This window comes from Sarcophilus harrisii, chromosome X (genome assembly GCF_902635505.1).
Source record: "Sarcophilus harrisii chromosome X, mSarHar1.11, whole genome shotgun sequence".
NCBI lineage: Eukaryota > Metazoa > Chordata > Mammalia > Dasyuromorphia > Dasyuridae > Sarcophilus > Sarcophilus harrisii.
Window position 1 is genome coordinate 6,833,254 of NC_045432.1, and position 17,233 is coordinate 6,850,486.

General features: G+C 42.2%; 1 protein-coding gene across 1 annotated transcript; it reads left to right on the plus strand.

The window, feature by feature from the left end:
• Positions 1-1,636: 1,636 nt before the first annotated feature.
• VBP1 (VHL binding protein 1) lies at positions 1,637-15,072 on the plus strand. The gene is made up of 6 exons (XM_031945265.1): positions 1,637-1,835; positions 7,016-7,140; positions 8,550-8,616; positions 12,021-12,119; positions 13,061-13,199; positions 14,888-15,072. The coding sequence occupies exons 1-6, from the start codon at positions 1,743-1,745 to the stop codon at positions 14,956-14,958; spliced, it is 594 nt and encodes a 197-aa protein (XP_031801125.1). The 5' UTR covers positions 1,637-1,742; the 3' UTR covers positions 14,959-15,072.
• Positions 15,073-17,233: the final 2,161 nt, after the last annotated feature.

The following is a 17,233-nucleotide window of genomic DNA, read 5'->3' on the forward strand; positions in this document are numbered from 1 at the left end:
ACCCAGAAGTAGATGCTCAAACTTAAGCATTTAAAAATCATTTTATAGCCATATGAATTTGCCATTTTTAACTACTAAGTTGAAAAACTCAAGCTGAATGAGCCCAAGTATTTAATCCAGATTTCACTGGCTCCCTCCTTTTTATAAAATAATATACAAATGCATGGCTTGCAGTTTTAAGTTCTGCTGAAGTTTGGGCTCAACATATCAAGCTTTATTGGAAATGCCTAGACTTTTCATGTGACTTTAGGCAGACTGACCTCCCAGGTAACCTCTGTCCCCTCAGTCTTCTTGGCATTTGCACCAGCTTTCCCTCTTTTCCGAGTGTACTGCCTTTTCACCTGCACCTCAAGGTATCATTAGCTTCCTTCCAAGTTGAACTCAAATGCTCCTCTCCCAGTTACTTTTTTGTGATCGCTTGTTTTCCCTGAGGAGAATGCAAGCTCCTTGAGGGTAGTAGTTTCCCTTTCTACTTTTGTAAGCCCGCTGCTTGATACATAGTTCTTTGTGACCCCGTTTGGGGAGGTCTTGGCAAAGATACTATACTTGTTTTGCCATTTCCTTCTCCAACTTCTTTTATAGTTGAGGAAATTGAGGCAAACAGGGTGAAGTGACTGGCTTGGAGTCACACAGCTAGGGTCTAACCTGGATTTGAACTCTGGGCTCACTGACTGCATGCCCGTCACTCTATGTACTGTGCAGATGCCTAGCTAACCCCTAGATGGTGGGGGCTTCATAAATCCTTGCTGAATAGTGAATAGCAACTATTTTACCAGAGACATGTCACTCTCCCCCTACGTATACCTTAGCCTCAGTTTTTTCATCTATAAAATTAGAAATAACAACATTCGCGCCCAGCCATCTCCTCACGGGGTTTTGGGGTTTGGTTGACAGAGTTGTGTGAAGCACCTTTGTCAGTCGATTATTTGATGCTACCTGGATGGGCTACGGCTTCTCATTAGAGAAATTATTGGAAATTATCTTTTGAACCCACTTCATTCCCATCTTGGGTTCGTGTAGACATGTGTCCCCAAACAAATGAGACCGTGCCAGGATAAGGGCTGGTATCCTAGAAGGGGCTCAGCCAACTTCTGGGCTGGCATAGGGCACGAACGGACCCACGGACCCAGCTGGGAAGATCGTCGCTGGGGATGGCAAAGGAGTATCTCTGCCTGCCCCGCCCCACAGAAATAAGCCCAGGCTGCCTTGTCTTCCTCCTCTCTCACAGCTGGGGGCACCCTTAGGGATTGGGGTAGGAAGGGGAGAGGGACCCGAGTGCTTGGCTAGAGTACGGTTTAGGGCTTTCCCGGGGCTCGGGGCAGACTCGTGAATCACGGGTCGGATTCTAACTCAGCCTTTCCCGGACCTATCCAGGAAGCCTCGCGGGCTAACTAGGAAATATCGGGAAAATGTTTTTCGGCGTTGGTGCCGGAGGCCATTTTGAAGACTGAGAAAATTTGGATTGGCTGGAATTGGTCCGGATTTTCCGGCCGGAGCCCCGCCTTCTCCAGTTGCGTCACTGGCGGCTTTCGTCTCTCCGTTCCTTTCACTTTCAGGCCTTAATCGCCCAGCAGCCAATCAGCAGTCAGAATGTAGAAACCGGCCCAAAGCAAGTAGGCTCCGTCATTGGCCTGATCTAAGGAACGCTTCTGATTGGAGCAGGTCATTGTGAAGAATCTCGGAAGAGGCGGTGAACGGCCTCTGGGGCCGGAATGTAGGGGGCTTCTCGGCTTCCTTCCAAGATGGCGACAACGAAGGAGCCTTTGAGCGGTAGCGACTCAGCGGGCCCAAGCACACGCCGAGGGCACTTGGGCATCCCCGAGGCTGTGTTCGTGGTAAGGGGCACCGCGGGTCGCTGGTCTACGGCGGGCAGGTCGCGCTCCGGGGCCTCGGAACTAGGGAAGACGCGTTGGGGCGGGCCAGGCCAGGCCTGGGGGCCTTGCTAGGGAAGGTGGAGGGCAAGGAAAAGAATGGTTCTCCTTATTCCCCCCCCCTCTCCTCATTCTCTCCTCTTCGTCCCCCTTTATGCTCCACTCCTCTTTCACCTCCCCTCTCATTCTCCCTCCTGTCTCCCCTCCCCCGTACTCTCTTCACTTCGGTAAATACTAAGCTCTCCCCTCCCCACAGCCACCTGCTTGCATTCCTCGCCGCTGCCTTTCCTCTGCACCTTCCCCTTCTTACTTCCTACCCCCTTCCCGACTTCTTTCCCAAATGGAAATCGGCCTAGGCGGAGCTGGTCCTATGGTTTGCCCTAGTCTTTCTCCTTAATCTACAGAGGAGAAAACCGAGGCCTTCTCTCCATTCCCCCCCCCCCCCCCCCCCCCCCCCCCCCCCCCCGCCGCCCCCCCCCCGCCCCCCTCCGGCCTGCTCCCCCCCCCCCCTCATCCAGCCCCAGGCAGTCTGATGCTGTTGTAGTGGCAGTGCAGAGTTGAGGTGAGACTCCCCCTCGGGTCGGCACAGGTTTGATAGGAAAGAATTCACGAACCTGAAACATTAGTGGCAAAAAAAGGGAGTTTCTTGGCACTGAGAAGAGGGTCTCTCACAGGAGCCTGCCAGGGCAGGCAGCTGTGCCAAGGAGCAAAGCACACTGCTTGGGACTGCTGCAAAAATGTGCAGTTTAGAATTGCCCTTTGTAGGAGTCTGAGGCTCAGGTTTCCAGTTGAAAAGAAAGCCAAAGTCCCCAGGCCTAGCTACTTCTCAATATCAGGCCTAGATCTCCAATTGAATGGAAACCACTTTGAAGGCTTCCTGAAGCAGGATCCTGCCACCTAGGAGGGGTGATTTGCTTTAGAAAAGCCCACTTGAATGACGCTTCTTAACTTGTCTGGGAAGATCTGCTTTCCCTGGAGGGCCTGAGACTAGGAATCTCCCTTCTTTACAGATCAAAGGGGGGCACAGTTTCCCCCCACCCCACCCCCAAATCCATGAAGATTATACATTCACTTTGTTTTACAAAGTCCCAAATCTGATTGTGAAAGCTATCATCCTTCTAATGAATCCAGCCAGGAAGGCTTTTCAAAACTGGTAGCATTTTGTCTATAAAAATGGGAAGTACACTGCCCAGGCTATTTCAGCCCTCCTTCCCTCATGAGATGACTCCCCAGAGCTCTGAGTTCTACTTCTCCCACTGTGACTTCTTTTTTGACTTTGGACTTCATATTCTCTCAGGTTATAAACAGCTTTATTGGGAGTGTCAAGTGAGAAAAGCTATATAAATTGATGCTGTTCAAGAAAAAGCTGGGACTATTAGTATTTTGAGAGTTGTTTGAGTACCAAAAGACCCCTTTTCAGTGATTTGACTATCATTCCAAGCTTCCTTACTCTCCTAACCATTATGTTTTTCCTGTCCAGTGTACTGTATAATCTGAAATCCATTCGTGGTTTGTTTATTCCTGCTTTTGTCTCCACCTGGGATTCAAAGTCTTGACTTTACTGATCATCACAGCCCCTTCCTCAAAATTCTCAACTGCAGGTTGCTACTTAGTCCAACTTTACTCATTCCTTTATTGAGTCCCCTCTCCTGTTGCCAGCACTTTGCATCTGTGTTGGGTTCATAAGCATCCCCCACGGTGCCTAGTAATCTTTGGCTAGAAATTGTAAGAGACCCTCAAAAAATAAAAATGGCTGGGCAGGTCTTCTCTTCTGCTTAGGGGTTCTAAATGCTTATTAGTTTGTTGATTGAAGCCTGGAGAAATGAAATTATTTACCTGAAAGGGTGCAACTACTTCTAGAGCTTGACTCCAACCCTAAGTCTCTTCCCTTCACAGAATGCCTTTCAGTAGGGGGTGAGTAAATACTGACTGATAGAAGAGGAATTTAACTTTCAGTTTATTAGCCACCGCTGACAGCTTGAGAAAGGGCCAGAAAGCTCACTTTCTTTTCTTTTTTATTATGAACTATTATGAATTATTGTTATCAACAAGGGTATACAAAGAAAAATAAAGAGGATTGTGCATGAAAATCTGATCTTCTGTTAATTCAGAGTTGGTTTAAAAACGTATAATAAATGGAACATAGAAGGGACAAAATTGCCCTGTCCCCTCCTAAATTTTGTCATGTCTACTTTTTAATATTTTCTTTTTTGGAGGAGCCTTTATTACTGTCCACTAATTCCACCTTCTGCCCCTCCCCCCCTCACAGAATCAGTTCATTGGCCACATCTGAAAATGTTTCTTCTGCACTCTGCCAAGATGTGCATGTCACACTTTAACATTAGTCTTGTAACCGGTCCTTCCTCTTGATTACAGTCTTAATGATGTGGGTTGTGGGCCCTTTAAGAATTGATTTATTAATTTCTTTCTGATTCCCAACCCCTCGTAGCTGATGGTTTATCAATCCAGGAAGCACACAAGTCATCCCACGTTTCTCAAATTCTTAGGAATATATTTTATTGCATTTTTATATCACATTTTATTCAGCTATTCCTCAATCGAAAAGGTGTTTTAAATAGCTTGTGCAAATACATTTGGATTCTTTTTTTCTTTGACATTTTTGGATTATCTACCTAGCTGGTTCACAGTAGAGTAGCTTTACAAAAATAGTTGAATCAAAAAATTGTACAGAGTATTTGAAGGTCCTAGTATTTGCCTTGTGAATTGTTGTAGAAGCTTGTTGTTCTTGTTTCCTGTCTTAGTCTCTTTCTAGTGAGGATGGCCCCTAAACCCGACCCTTGTTGCTAATAAACTGGATTTGGTAGAAATCATTGGTGAGGACTTTGTTCTCTTGAAATTCTTGTCCATTCATTATCTTGGAGGGAATAAATTCACCACTTTGCTTCTTCTGACCATTCCCACCATGCCTCTTTGGGGCCCATTCTCTTTTGAGGAGTACTAAAACTATACCATGATCACAACTGATGAACTTGAGTAATGCTAATGATGCCCTATAACAAGGAAAAGAAATGCTTTCTTATTCAATCTTATTATTTGTTTTGGTAGCATGTTTATTTCTTCCTATTTTGTCGAAAACAAATGTATAATTGCTTTCTTTATATTATATTATAATTGTATTATGGTTATATGGAGTATAAGACACTAGTACACTGGAGGTGTATGACCTAAGATTTTGGACTCATGTGGTCATGAAACCTTTTTGGAAATGTTTTTAGAAGTAATTCATTTGTTTACAAGTAATTCATAAGTGTATATGTAAATTTATAAAAGATCATTTAAACTCATGTTGTTACTCCTCTTATTCTCACTATTCAGTGCCGAGTTCACCTCTAATAGTCTGAGAATTGAAAAGGCAGGGATGGTCACCTTTTTTCCTCCCCAAGTTAGTCTGTGAATAAAAAGAGAGCATTTTGAAACCAGAGCTGTAAAACTTCATTTCGTTTCCTCATATTGACCTAACAAGGATTGATTTCACACAGCGTCTCAGCAGGGAGGGTCCTCAGACTGCTCAGTTCAGCCCCTATCATAGAGAGGAACAAGAATCCTCCCCATAATAGGCCCAACAAATGGGTCACCCTGCTTTTATTTCAAGAATTCAATTGAGTGAGGAACTATTACCTCCTGAATTTTTTCTTCTCTGAAAACTAAGTAGGCCTCTTTGAAGCTTTACTTGGTCATTCTGTGAGGACAGGGCAAGTCTAACCCCTCTTAGCTGTGATAACATCTTTGAATACTTGTAGACCCACCCAAAGGAAATGAGGTGAACGGGATCCCCAAAAAATGCTCTTCTGCTCAGGTGTTATTTTGAGGTAGCGATAGCCTATACAGATGATCTAATGGTCCACCCCCTCCTCTTACAGGTGGGGCCCAAAGACAGGAAGTTTCTATATCAAGGTCATACACATAGTCATGATAACAATAATAATAACAACAAAGAATAATTGCTAGGATTTTTAGAGTGTTTTAAGATTTGTGGAGCGCTTTGCAAATATCTCATTTGATCCTTAGGATCCTTAGGAACCCTTTGGAATAGGGTTGGAATAGGTGCTATTCCTAGTGTACCAAACAGAAAACTGAGGCAGATAGATTAAGTGATTTGCTTGGGGTGCCACTGCTCAAAAGTGTCTGGGACTGGATTTGAACTCGAGACTTTTTAACTTCAGACTCCAAACATTACACACTGCCACCTAGCTGCTTACTAAGTAGTAGCTCTAGCTGCAGCATGTGAGAGTTACTCAGAATATGATTTTGGAGCCTGGATGCTCATTATCTTAATGTTCTTAAAATATGATGCCCAGAACTGAACACAGAAGTCTGGATGGGATGTGACTGGGACAAACTAGAAAGCTACTACCACCTCCCAAGGCCCTGCTGCTGCTCCTCTCCCTCAGACCAGCAGCTTTCTTGGCCCCAATCAGGCTGATTCTAAAGGAAGGTCACTAAAAGCCCAGGTTTTTTCTTTCTTTGCCTTTTTAAGGAAATTACTTTCTAGTTCTGCCTGTCCTTAATTTGTGTTTCTGAAGCTTTCCCAAGTGCAAGGCTTTTTATGCTTCATTTGTTTGTGTAGCCTTCTCAAGTGGAAGGTTTTATACACTTTGCCCCTATTAATGATAGAATCTTTTGGGTTCAGAACTCAGTCATCCTGTGTGCTAATTCTTCCTTCTAGCTTAATGGCATCATAAGTACCATTTCTGCCCTTATATCAACTAAGTAATTGATGAAAATGCCCAACAGCACGCTTTATTTTATGAAGCTTCCAGCTAAAATGCTTTCAGCTTAAAAAATCCTTAGACTTTCTATAAGGTAACAGCATTTTTGTCAAGGAGAACTTCCTCAAAATAAAAGTCTGGTGTTTCCCATTAAAAGAATTTAAATGTCTGATTCTTGTTCCCAATTTCATTGTAATAAAAGTATCCCCAGCATGCTCGATTGGAGATAGTTTTTCACCCAGTTATAAGTATCACAAAGATCATCAAGTGATCTAATTAATCCAAGTGAATGGGATTTTATTGTCCTTGATACAGAATAATAGCTTATATATCCTATTCTTCCTTGCTATATGACCTTTGTTAGCATAATATTTGAAATTTATAATCCGTAACTTTTTCTTCCCTTCATTAAAGGAAGATGTAGATGCTTTTATGAAACAGCCTGGAAATGAGTCTGTAGATAATGTACTCAAGAAATTGGATGAGCAGTATCAGAAGTATAAGTTTATGGAACTTAACCTTACTCAGAAGAAAAAAAGGTATGTTTTAAGAGCTCTGAAGGTGATTTTGAAAATTAAAAGGTAGGAATATCAAAAAAATTCACCCACATATCTGTACAATAAAGGAAGGAAGGTTGGTCACCATTTTATGATCCATGACTTCAAGACTGGAAGAGTAATAAAACAGATGACAGGAGATCCCAACAACCTCCTTTAAAGGCTTTGTTATTTCTCTTCCGTAGACATTTCTTCCATTAGTATAGATTGCAACCCCTTGTCTTCCTGGGAGATTTTTCATAGCCTCCTTTGTGGATAATGTACCTTATCCTTGGAAGGCTCATTTTTTTTCTTGCTTCGTAGGTATTAGTACAGCTGTCATCCCTCATTCTTGCCTAGAGAATGTCATGGCTCCTTAACTCTAGCCCATGGACAATTAAACCTGAAAAGCTCCCCCCCCCTGGAGCCCTAGCAGGGAACATCTGGGGGATCTGTGGACTGGCTCACCACAAATCCAGAGTCAGCCCCATGGATTCACCTGATCCAGAAAGAAGTCATAGCATTGACCTTAAGAGGCACTGTGGGCTAGTTGAACTTGAAATTGGCAGTAATTGATCTACTTTGAGGCCCTTAATTTGTTATCCCCCTGAACTCTCCCTGTGTGTGACCTTCTTTCTTTTCTCTTCCTACTTTCTCTGTACAGAAGTATCTCAGATTCCATTTTTTTATTATTTTTTAATTGAAGTTTTTTATTTTCAAAACATAAGAAAGGATAATTTTCAATATCGACCCCTGGAAAAACTTGTGTTCCAATTTTTCTCCCCCTTCCCCTAGATGGCAAGTAATCCAATAAATGTTAAACATGGTAAAAATATATGTTAAATCCAATATATGCATACATATTTATACTGTTATCTTGTTGCACGAGAAAAATCAGATTAAAAAGGAAGGAAAATGAGAGAAAATAAAATGCAAGCCAACGACAAAAAGAAGTAAAAATGCTTTGTTGTGAACCACCTACAGTTCCCACACTCCTCTCTCTGGGTGTAAATGGTTCTCATCATCACAAGACCATTGGAACTGGCCTCAATTATCTCATTGTTGAAAAGAGCCATGTCCATCAGAATTGATCATCGTATAATCTTGTTGCCTGTACAATGATCAGATTCTACTTTTTAAAAAGGGAGGAAGAAAATCAGAAAATTCAGAAGACTTGGGGGGCGGGGGGGAGAAGGGTTATTTGTGGGACAAACTTTGCTTCAAGAGCCTCATGCAATGGCCTGCTTCCTTCTGCTTGACAAAAATTTGAGACCAAAGCACATAAAAATGCTGACTGATCTTACAGATTTTATTTGTAAATGTTGGTCAAGTTGGGCCTTCAAAACTGGTTTGTTGGGAGAGGGGTTTGTGTGTATGGAAAATACTAAATTGTTATTCTTTTAAATTCACAGGCTAAAAAATCAAATTCCTGAAATCAAACAAACATTACACATTTTAAAATACATGCAGAAGAAAAAAGTAAGTGAATTTTGGACTTTTTTGATGATGTGAGTCAGGCTGCCTTGGTAGCACTTGGGCCCTCTGAAGTGGATGCATGGCAGCATAGCTCTTTGCTCTTCCTTATACCACGTGTTTCTTTTAACGAACACCAATCTGTTGGAATAATCGAATGTTGGCATTAAATGGGAATTTGCCCCTTGCCTCTCCTTCCACATCTCTCGAAAGGTCAAGTCATGTTTCCTGAAGTAGCGCTTCTTCCTTAATCAGGCGTTGAAGGGGGCCTTGCTGCTGCTCTATCTCCCCTCAGATGCTTAAAAATGGCTGTCCTGTTCCTTCCCTCAAGTGTTTTCTTCTCCAGACTACACATCCCCATCTCCTTCTCATGTGATCCTCATGTGAAAATAGACCCTAGGTCCTTCTTTGAAGACTCTAGTTTATCCATATTTCTGTCTGTAACTGTGGGTTCCAGAATTGAACACAGTATGGATGAATTTTGACCATGGCAAAGTATACAAGAACCATCATTTCTGGTTTCTAGGAAGTCTTGCATCTCTCAGTTGCAGCCCAAGAGCTCCTTTTAGCTGTTCTGATTCACTGCTGACTCATGGAATTTGACCTCTAAAGTCCTAGGCCTCTTTTAGGCTACTGAGTAACCATGCCTTTCCTGTCTTATACTTGTGAGGTCAGGTTTGGTTTTGTTCTTTTTTTAACCAAGTGTAAGACTTGGCATGTATCCTTATAGAATTTCTTCTCATCAGATTCACCTCAAGGTTCTAGCCTTTTGATAGTTCTTTGTACTTCCTGACTCTGTCACCCAATGGGTTAGCCTGGACTTTTCCTTGCCTGATGGCATCTGCCAACCTGATGAGCATGATCTCTGAGGAATGGGAAATAGCACACCCCTCAGGGGGCCTTCTGGGAGGCACCAGATTTTGAGTTGGACTGTTCATCCCTTCCTAAATGCATCTTAACTGAGCTAGTGTTTAGCCTGTATTTCTCCTTGTTTTCCAAAAGAATAGCATGCGATACTTAAAGTGACATACATTCGATAGCATTCCTCTGAATGTCCCATCCAAAAAGACAGCTCTGGCCCAGCAAGTCCTTAGGAACATCACCCTGATTCTCTCATCTCTTCTCCTTTTCCTTGTTTTTCCTGACTAGCTTTTTCATGATCCATTCTACAATTTGTCCAGAAATTGAGGTCAGGCTGACTGGCCTACACTTTCAAGAACTTTGTTGTTTTCTCTTTTTTGCAAATGGAGCCATTTGTGTATCCCCCCTCCCATGGTCCTTCTGTCCCAACAACAAGGGCTCCTTTTTATTGTTGTTGTTACTGTTGTTGTTGGAATTTGATAGTGTTTTATTTTTCCAAATACATGCAAAGATGCTTTTCAACATTCACCTTTGCAAAACCTTGTGTTCCAAATTTTTCTCCCTCTCCCCCATCTCCCCTCCCAAATACAGCAAACAATTTGATATAGGTTAAATGTGTAATTATTCTAAACATATTTCCATATTTGTCATACTATGCAAAAATATCAGATTAAAAGAGGAAAAAAAACCAAACAAACAGCAACCAAAAAAATGTGAAAATACTATGTTTAGATCTACATTTCAGTCTTCATAGTTTTCTCCCTGAATGAGCATGGTATTTTCTATGATAAGTCTATTGGAATTGCCTTGAATTACCTCATTGTTGAAAAGAGCCAAATCCATCACAGTTGATCATCATGTAATCTTGTTGTTGCTATGTACAAAGTTCTCTTGGTTCTGTTCACCACTTTATTCAGCATCAGTTCCTGTAAGTCTCTCCAAGCCTCTCTGAAATCATCCCGCTAGTCGTTTCTACAGAACAATAATATTCCATAACATTCATATACCACAATTTATTCAGCCATTCTCCAATTGCTGGGCATCCATTCAATTTCCAGTTTCTAGCCACTACAAACAGGGCGGCCACAAGCATTTTTGTACATGTGGGTCCCTTTCCCTCCTTTAAGATCTCTTTGGGATATAAGCCCAGTAGAAACACTGCTGGGTCAAAGGGTATGTACAGTTTTATAGCCCTTTGAGCATGGTTCCAAATTGCTCAGAATGGTTAAATCAGTTCATAACTTCCCCAACAATGCCTTAGTGTCCTAGTTCTCCCTCATCCCCTCCAACATTCATCATTATCTTTTCCTGTAATCTTAGCCAATCTGAGAGGTGGGAGGTGGTACCTTAGGGATGTCTTAATTTGCAATTCTGTAATCAATAGTGATTTAGAGCGTTTTTTCATATGATTAGAAGTGGTTTTAATTTAATCATATGAAAACTGTTCATATCCTTTGAACTTTTATCAATTGGGGAATGGCTTGTCATTTCTCTTTATGTTTAAGAAATGAGGCATCTTAATAGTAATCTTAATAAGTTAGCATTTATATCGAACTTTAAAGTTTGCAAAACACTGTACACCTGTCCCCATGAGGTAGGTGGTATTATAATCCCTATTTTACAGATGAAAAAAACTGAAACAGACAGGTTTAGTGACTTGCCCAGGATCATACAACCGATCAGTGTCTATCAAGTCTTCATGACTTTGAGTTTAGCATTTCCTTGTTGCCCCTTAGAATTAAATCTGCAATAAAATTTCTCCTTTGGGGTTCCCCCAGTTTTTGAAGGCTTAAGTTCTTATTTAGACAAAGCAAGTAAGCTGTTCTGCTTTTGGCATAGAAGGCAAGCTCCTGCAGATGTCTGGCTGATTGAAGCCTAGTATCCCTACTACAATCATGGTTTTACCAACGTTGGGATAGCTTTTTCAAGCTTCTACAGATGTTCTTTCTGTCAAAGTAGTCTCTAATGGCAATCCTGCTTTTTTTTAGTCTTGTCAGTTTTCATTGTCCTATGTCACCTTAACTCTCTCTGCTTTTCCTCTTGTTATCTTGCTTCAATATTACCTCTACTTCCTCTTTGTTTTAATAAGATGCACCTATTGATGGCCATCTGACGCTGCTGGTTTTCATCCCACCAAGTAGCAATGTGAACCCCTGAGGTTTGGTGGGCCTCCTTGCATTAGCTTTTAAAGTTCTTGCTCTTCTTGCCTAAACTTTCAGAAGTAAAAATGAGATATTTTAGTGCTGGCTTCATTTTTCAGTTTTCTCCCTTTTTTGTCACTTGTTGCTGAGTGTTGTATCACAGTGTGTCTGCGTGGTATTTACTTGGTGGGGATGTGTGGCCACTGTTCTTTAGCCCCTCTCTTTCTTGAAGGAATTGGGATTGTTTACAAGATGCCAGGCACTGCCTCGGTAAAATGCTGTCACGGTGAGAGCTCTGGCTGTAGTCCAGCCCACCCTCTGACACCATATCCTTTGAGAAACTTCTGTCAGTGACAGATAATTTTGGCATTCCTAACCAGGCTTTTCGTTTCTCTGATTTTCCCCAAGGAGACCACAGACCCCCTAGAGACTAGATTCTTACTGGCTGATAACCTCTACTGTAAAGCTTCAGTTCCTCCAACTGATAAAGTCTGCCTGTGGTTAGGGGTAAGTACATGGAAAGCATAGAACTTCCCAGTTGATGCTTGCAATTCTCACACTCCTTCCATCTCAGACAGCTCTGGACATGGAGCCAACCAACGTTGAGTCCTTTGCCTTTTTGTTTTCTGGAGCCAAGTAGAGCGAATCTAGACCCTCCTTCCCCTAGCAGCCTTTTAAAGACTGTTATCTTATTTTACATGTTATGTTAATATATTGGTGTTATTATAGAGACTGCTGTTATTTGCCTGAGTCTTCTCCAGGCCCAATATCCCCTGTTCTTTCAACTGTACCTCATAATCTCAAGGCACTTCCCCATCTCGGTTACCTTGTCTGCCCACTGACTTGTATACGTCTTTCTAAAATGGAATGAACATTCATTAAGCACATGTTATGTACCAGGCATTGTGCTAAGCACTTTACAGATGTGCTCTCATTTTAGTCCACAACAGTCCTGGGAAGTAGGTGTTATTTATATTCTCATTTTACAGTGGAGGAAACAGGCCAACTGAGTGACTTGTCTGATGCTGGACCACGAATTTAGGACTTCCTGACTCCAGGCCTACCACTCTGTATACTGTATCACCAGCTGCCCATAACTTGATTTATTTTGTTAAAGCTTTTGATTTTCAAAACCTGCACAGATCTTTTTCACTGTTCACCCTTGCAGAACCTTATGTTCCAGATTTGTTCCCTCCCTTCTTCCCCTCACCCTCTCCCCTTAGAATGACAAGTAATCCAGTATCCCCTAACTTTAAAAAAGAAGAATGAAAGGTCATTTAGTAAATGCCCACTCTGCTCAGAGCTTGGATGCTCTGAAGGGAGATGAAATATGAGGCTAGACTGCTCTCCCTTGTCCCCCGGGGCCTTTGTGGGGGTTACTGAGGTGAAGGGGAACACATGTTGTCTTACCTGGCACGTCAGAGTTCAGAATCTCTTCCTCTCACCAGGCCAATGTGATGCTTGAGTATGACATTGATGAAGCTCAGGCCCTCTTGGAGAAAAACCATTACACTGCCACCAGCAATCTGGAATCACTCGAGGAAGACCTGGACTTTCTTCGGGATCAGTTTACCACCACAGAAGTCAGTATCCTTTGTCATTTCAAAAAAAAAGAAAGCTCAAAGATGAGTTCTTTCACAGAGCTTTGTGTCCTATCTGAGGAGGTTTGGTTTTTAATTAATGCGCTCCTTCCTGTAATTTTATAAAGATCTTACTGTGGTATTGAAACAGTAGTTAGTCTTGTACTCTATGCCTAGACATAAGACATCCCAAACAGGTAGGAGACATTGCAGGGCAATTGGCTGTGAAGGCACAAATTGGTGAAAGAGGCTTGTGTGAAATTGGGAAACCTAAATGATGTTGAGCATTCTTCTAAGAGCGATGTAATGGGTACAAGAGGGGGCTTATTGGACTCACTAAAGTTGATTTAATATAGGGTTCTTCCTTTGTTTATAAACTCTGCAAACTCACAGCAGTACAGTTGTGACACTAGGTAACACTTTTATTCAAGAAATTCTAGACAAGAACAGTTTGAGAGTTGGAGGTCTGTTCTTGTCTCTAAGCTGAAGATCCTTAGCCCCTCAGCATTTCCTGGGTGAACTTGAGTTCTTTACTTTTCCTTCTAAAACAGCATGTGCCCAGAAAGGAGAATGGCCTGCCTGTGCAGAGGCTGGGCAACCAGTTTCCAAGTATGTTAGGTTGAATGCAAAGGTCAAATCGCTGTGGGTTTGCTGTGTGCATTTGGGTGACCTGTGCCTCCTGGAGCTGATAAGAAAGCTGGGAGGTAGCCCTGGAGGTGTACATTGGAGTGCATCTCAGATAAGAAGAACGGTTGAAGAAGCGAGCAGTCAGGTCTTCCCTGCTCTCAAATTTCTTGGTCAGAGCAGAACCTTATTAAGGAGGGATTGAAATAAAGTTAGCTGGCTGGGTAGGCTCAGTTGATGGGGAGACACTAGAGGCAAAGGGCCCTCTTGCAATCAGAATGGGGTATATTGAGGCCTAAACTGCAATGACTGGGGAAAAGCAGGCAGGGTATGAGGTTGAGAGACAGTGTAAAGAGGAGGATTCTTGGGAATTTCATCTGGGGGCCATAAGAAGCCTGCAAGCACAGAAAACTATCAGAAATAGAGAAGGGATGTGTCTTCGTTGGTGAAGGAGGAAATGGTTTTGATTTTTGACGTGGTGCCCCTTCTCTGTGTGATATCCCATTGGCAACTAAAGAGAAAGCATTGGAAAAACGGGTGGGATTTGGTGGCCACTAATGACTGGCTTTAGCTAATCTAAAAACCAGCCTAGAATGAGTTTCTTAAACCTGAGACTTGAGCCAGGCTTGTGAGATAGTGGTCTGATGTTGTGTTGTGTGACTTCATTCCATGAGGCAGATCACTTGGTGACTTTTCTGCTTTGTAAATTCTGTAACGGTGTAAGACTGGGTCAGGAACCCATTCTGTTGGACTTCATGCTGGGTCTTTGATTGCTGAGTCTGGCTCTTATTAATAATCCTCTTAGGCACAAGATGGTTCGTCTTTTTTATAATGAGGATGCGAATACTAGTTGTGAAATAAGATAGCATCAAATATCCTAAATGATTTTGTTTTGAAGTCTTATGAACTAGTAATTTTATTGAAGAAAAAAAAAAAGGCACCTCATAAACCAGTATTTGCAGAATCCATCCTGGGTTTGTCTGTAAGTAGTCACTCCTTTATGGGAACATGGCAGGACTTGTGCGATTTGGAAATGTTCTCAGAATACATTTTCTTTAACAACTTTCCCAGATATGGCCCGGGTTTACAACTGGGATGTCAAGAGAAGAAACCGAGATGAGCCTGGCCCTTCTAATGTGTAATGTCCCCACCCTTGGTCGTGGGGCTTGGTGATCCCAATGTTTGACTTGGGAATAAATGCTTTTCAGACAAAAAAAGCATTCTAGAGTAAAACAGAAGGCAATTATAAGCACGTCTTTCATTTGTCAAATGAAAATCTGGTCTCCTTTAGATTTTATGACATTATTTGGTTGTTTCAAGGTCATGCTGGGGTTGGACTTGGTTATCTCCAACGCTAGTTAGCTTTGCCACTCTGGATTTGGGGGGCATGCATGAAATGCATTGTTGGGCATTTGCAGGGGGTGGAAGTGGGGGGTTGCTTTTTGTCATTTATTGTAAGTTTCCCTTGAAGTAACAGTTTAAGAGATTGGGGAAATTCTCCAAGGATAAACCAGTTTGCTGTCAGTTTGCTACTTCCCAAATTGATTTTCTTTTCTTGTCACTTTGATTAATTACTGGGCAACTTACAATGTCCTGTCCTTTTTTATTGATTGTTTTCTCTACCTTTAGAAACGAGATGTAGGGTATATCTGAACAACAATAGGGTTCGGCAAGATGGCCCATTCACCCCCTACCTGCTCATGCCCTTCACGTGTCTTGGGTAAAGCCGAGTTGAACATCCTGATATCTCTTTCTATATTGCACCTTAACAAGGGAAACAAAATGAGATGGTGATTTCTTTCAAAGGAAGGAAGTCTCTGCAAGCTTTTCTGACTTAAAAAGTCAACATGATACCAGCTTATAAAGCAGCTGTTGCCATGCTGTGGAATTAAATTGCAATGTCTTCTACTTTCAAGTAGTGAGAAATACATTTACATTTTTGTTTGTAATATTAAAACAGTGAAAACATGGCAAAATATCTCTTGAAACATCCCCATCTCTGTTGCCTGCTCTGCTGATAGATTCTAAATCTAAAGGGGGGAGGGGGGAGAATCAAGGCACACCAGCTTTGATTTTTGCTATTGTCACCACAGAACTCTCAGTGCACTGGCAGCAAATGGTTTCTTGGTTTCTAATTTCACAGTAATTTCATGTTGTTGATCTTTACCTTCCTTACTTACCAGCTTGAATTCCATCAAATTTCTAGTCTAGTTTCTCTAGAGTAAAATGAGGACTACAAGGGAAATTAGGAAGTGGAAGCACAGCTTTTAAAGAGGGGCACCCTTGCCCACTTAGTGCTGTTAGCTGGTCTTGCCCACTGGGGCCAAGTCAAGTCCATTGAACCACTGAGCCACATGACAGCTCTTGGGGGTTTTTTTGCAGACAGATAGCTCAAATGTCATCCTGATTGCTGGAACTGACTTTCCTGCTCTGACTCAGTGTGGTTTGAAACCTCCTTGAAATTCATTCCTCCTCAGACGTGGCATCCAGACCTGAAGACTAACCATGAGGGTTCATTGAGCTTGGTGTGTGTGCCCTCCAACCCTAGGCCCTCCATATGAATTGTGCTTTAGGGTAGCACCACAGTGCATACAGACCTAAAGTCACAAATCCACCTCTGGTGATCCTCTGCCTGTTTCACTTTCCTTCTCTAATACTAGCACTATTGTGATGACAGAATACCTCAGAATCAGCTGGAGTCAGGATAAGCAAAAGTCCTTAGTCTTTATTCTTGGTCTTTAGGGGTAGAAGTGAAGGGGATGGAAGTAGGATCTCCGCAACCGCCTTCTTCCTCGTTCACCACAAAAGTGACCCTGGCTAGTCTTACTCCACCCCCTAGTCCCTCCTGTAATCCTCTGTATACACCAGTCATTGAACCAGCACAGGATAGTGGTAAGGACCATTTTCTAAGCATATGCCCATAGAGTACTGTCCAATCGGTAATTAGCCCTAAGTGCTCGAACCTACCTCAGTGCAATGACTCAAGTTTCAGCCCTCTACACTCTATGACCCAGGCTGTGCTCATCACAGTGCCTGGCACATAGAAAGCACTATGTAAATGTTAGCTCTCATTATTGACCTTCTCGCTCCTATCTGGTTGGACGAGTGGAGTTTTTAAAAAGTTTATTGATAATGTACATTCTTACATCACCTGGATTCTTCTCTCTCATAGACAACATTCCATACGACACAGTTATTTTAATATAAAGAAAAAAAATTAAAGCAAAATTGACACATGGAAAAAATTTGATATCATGCAGTGTTCCACAAGTGTGGATCCCTTGCCTCTACAGAGGAGTAGGGCTGGGTGTGAATTTTCTTTGAGCCGAGCTTATTCTGGATATGTTACAATTTCACATGTCCCTAACATTCATTTTTGGTTGTTTGGTAGTACAGTTTCTTTCAATTGACATTCTT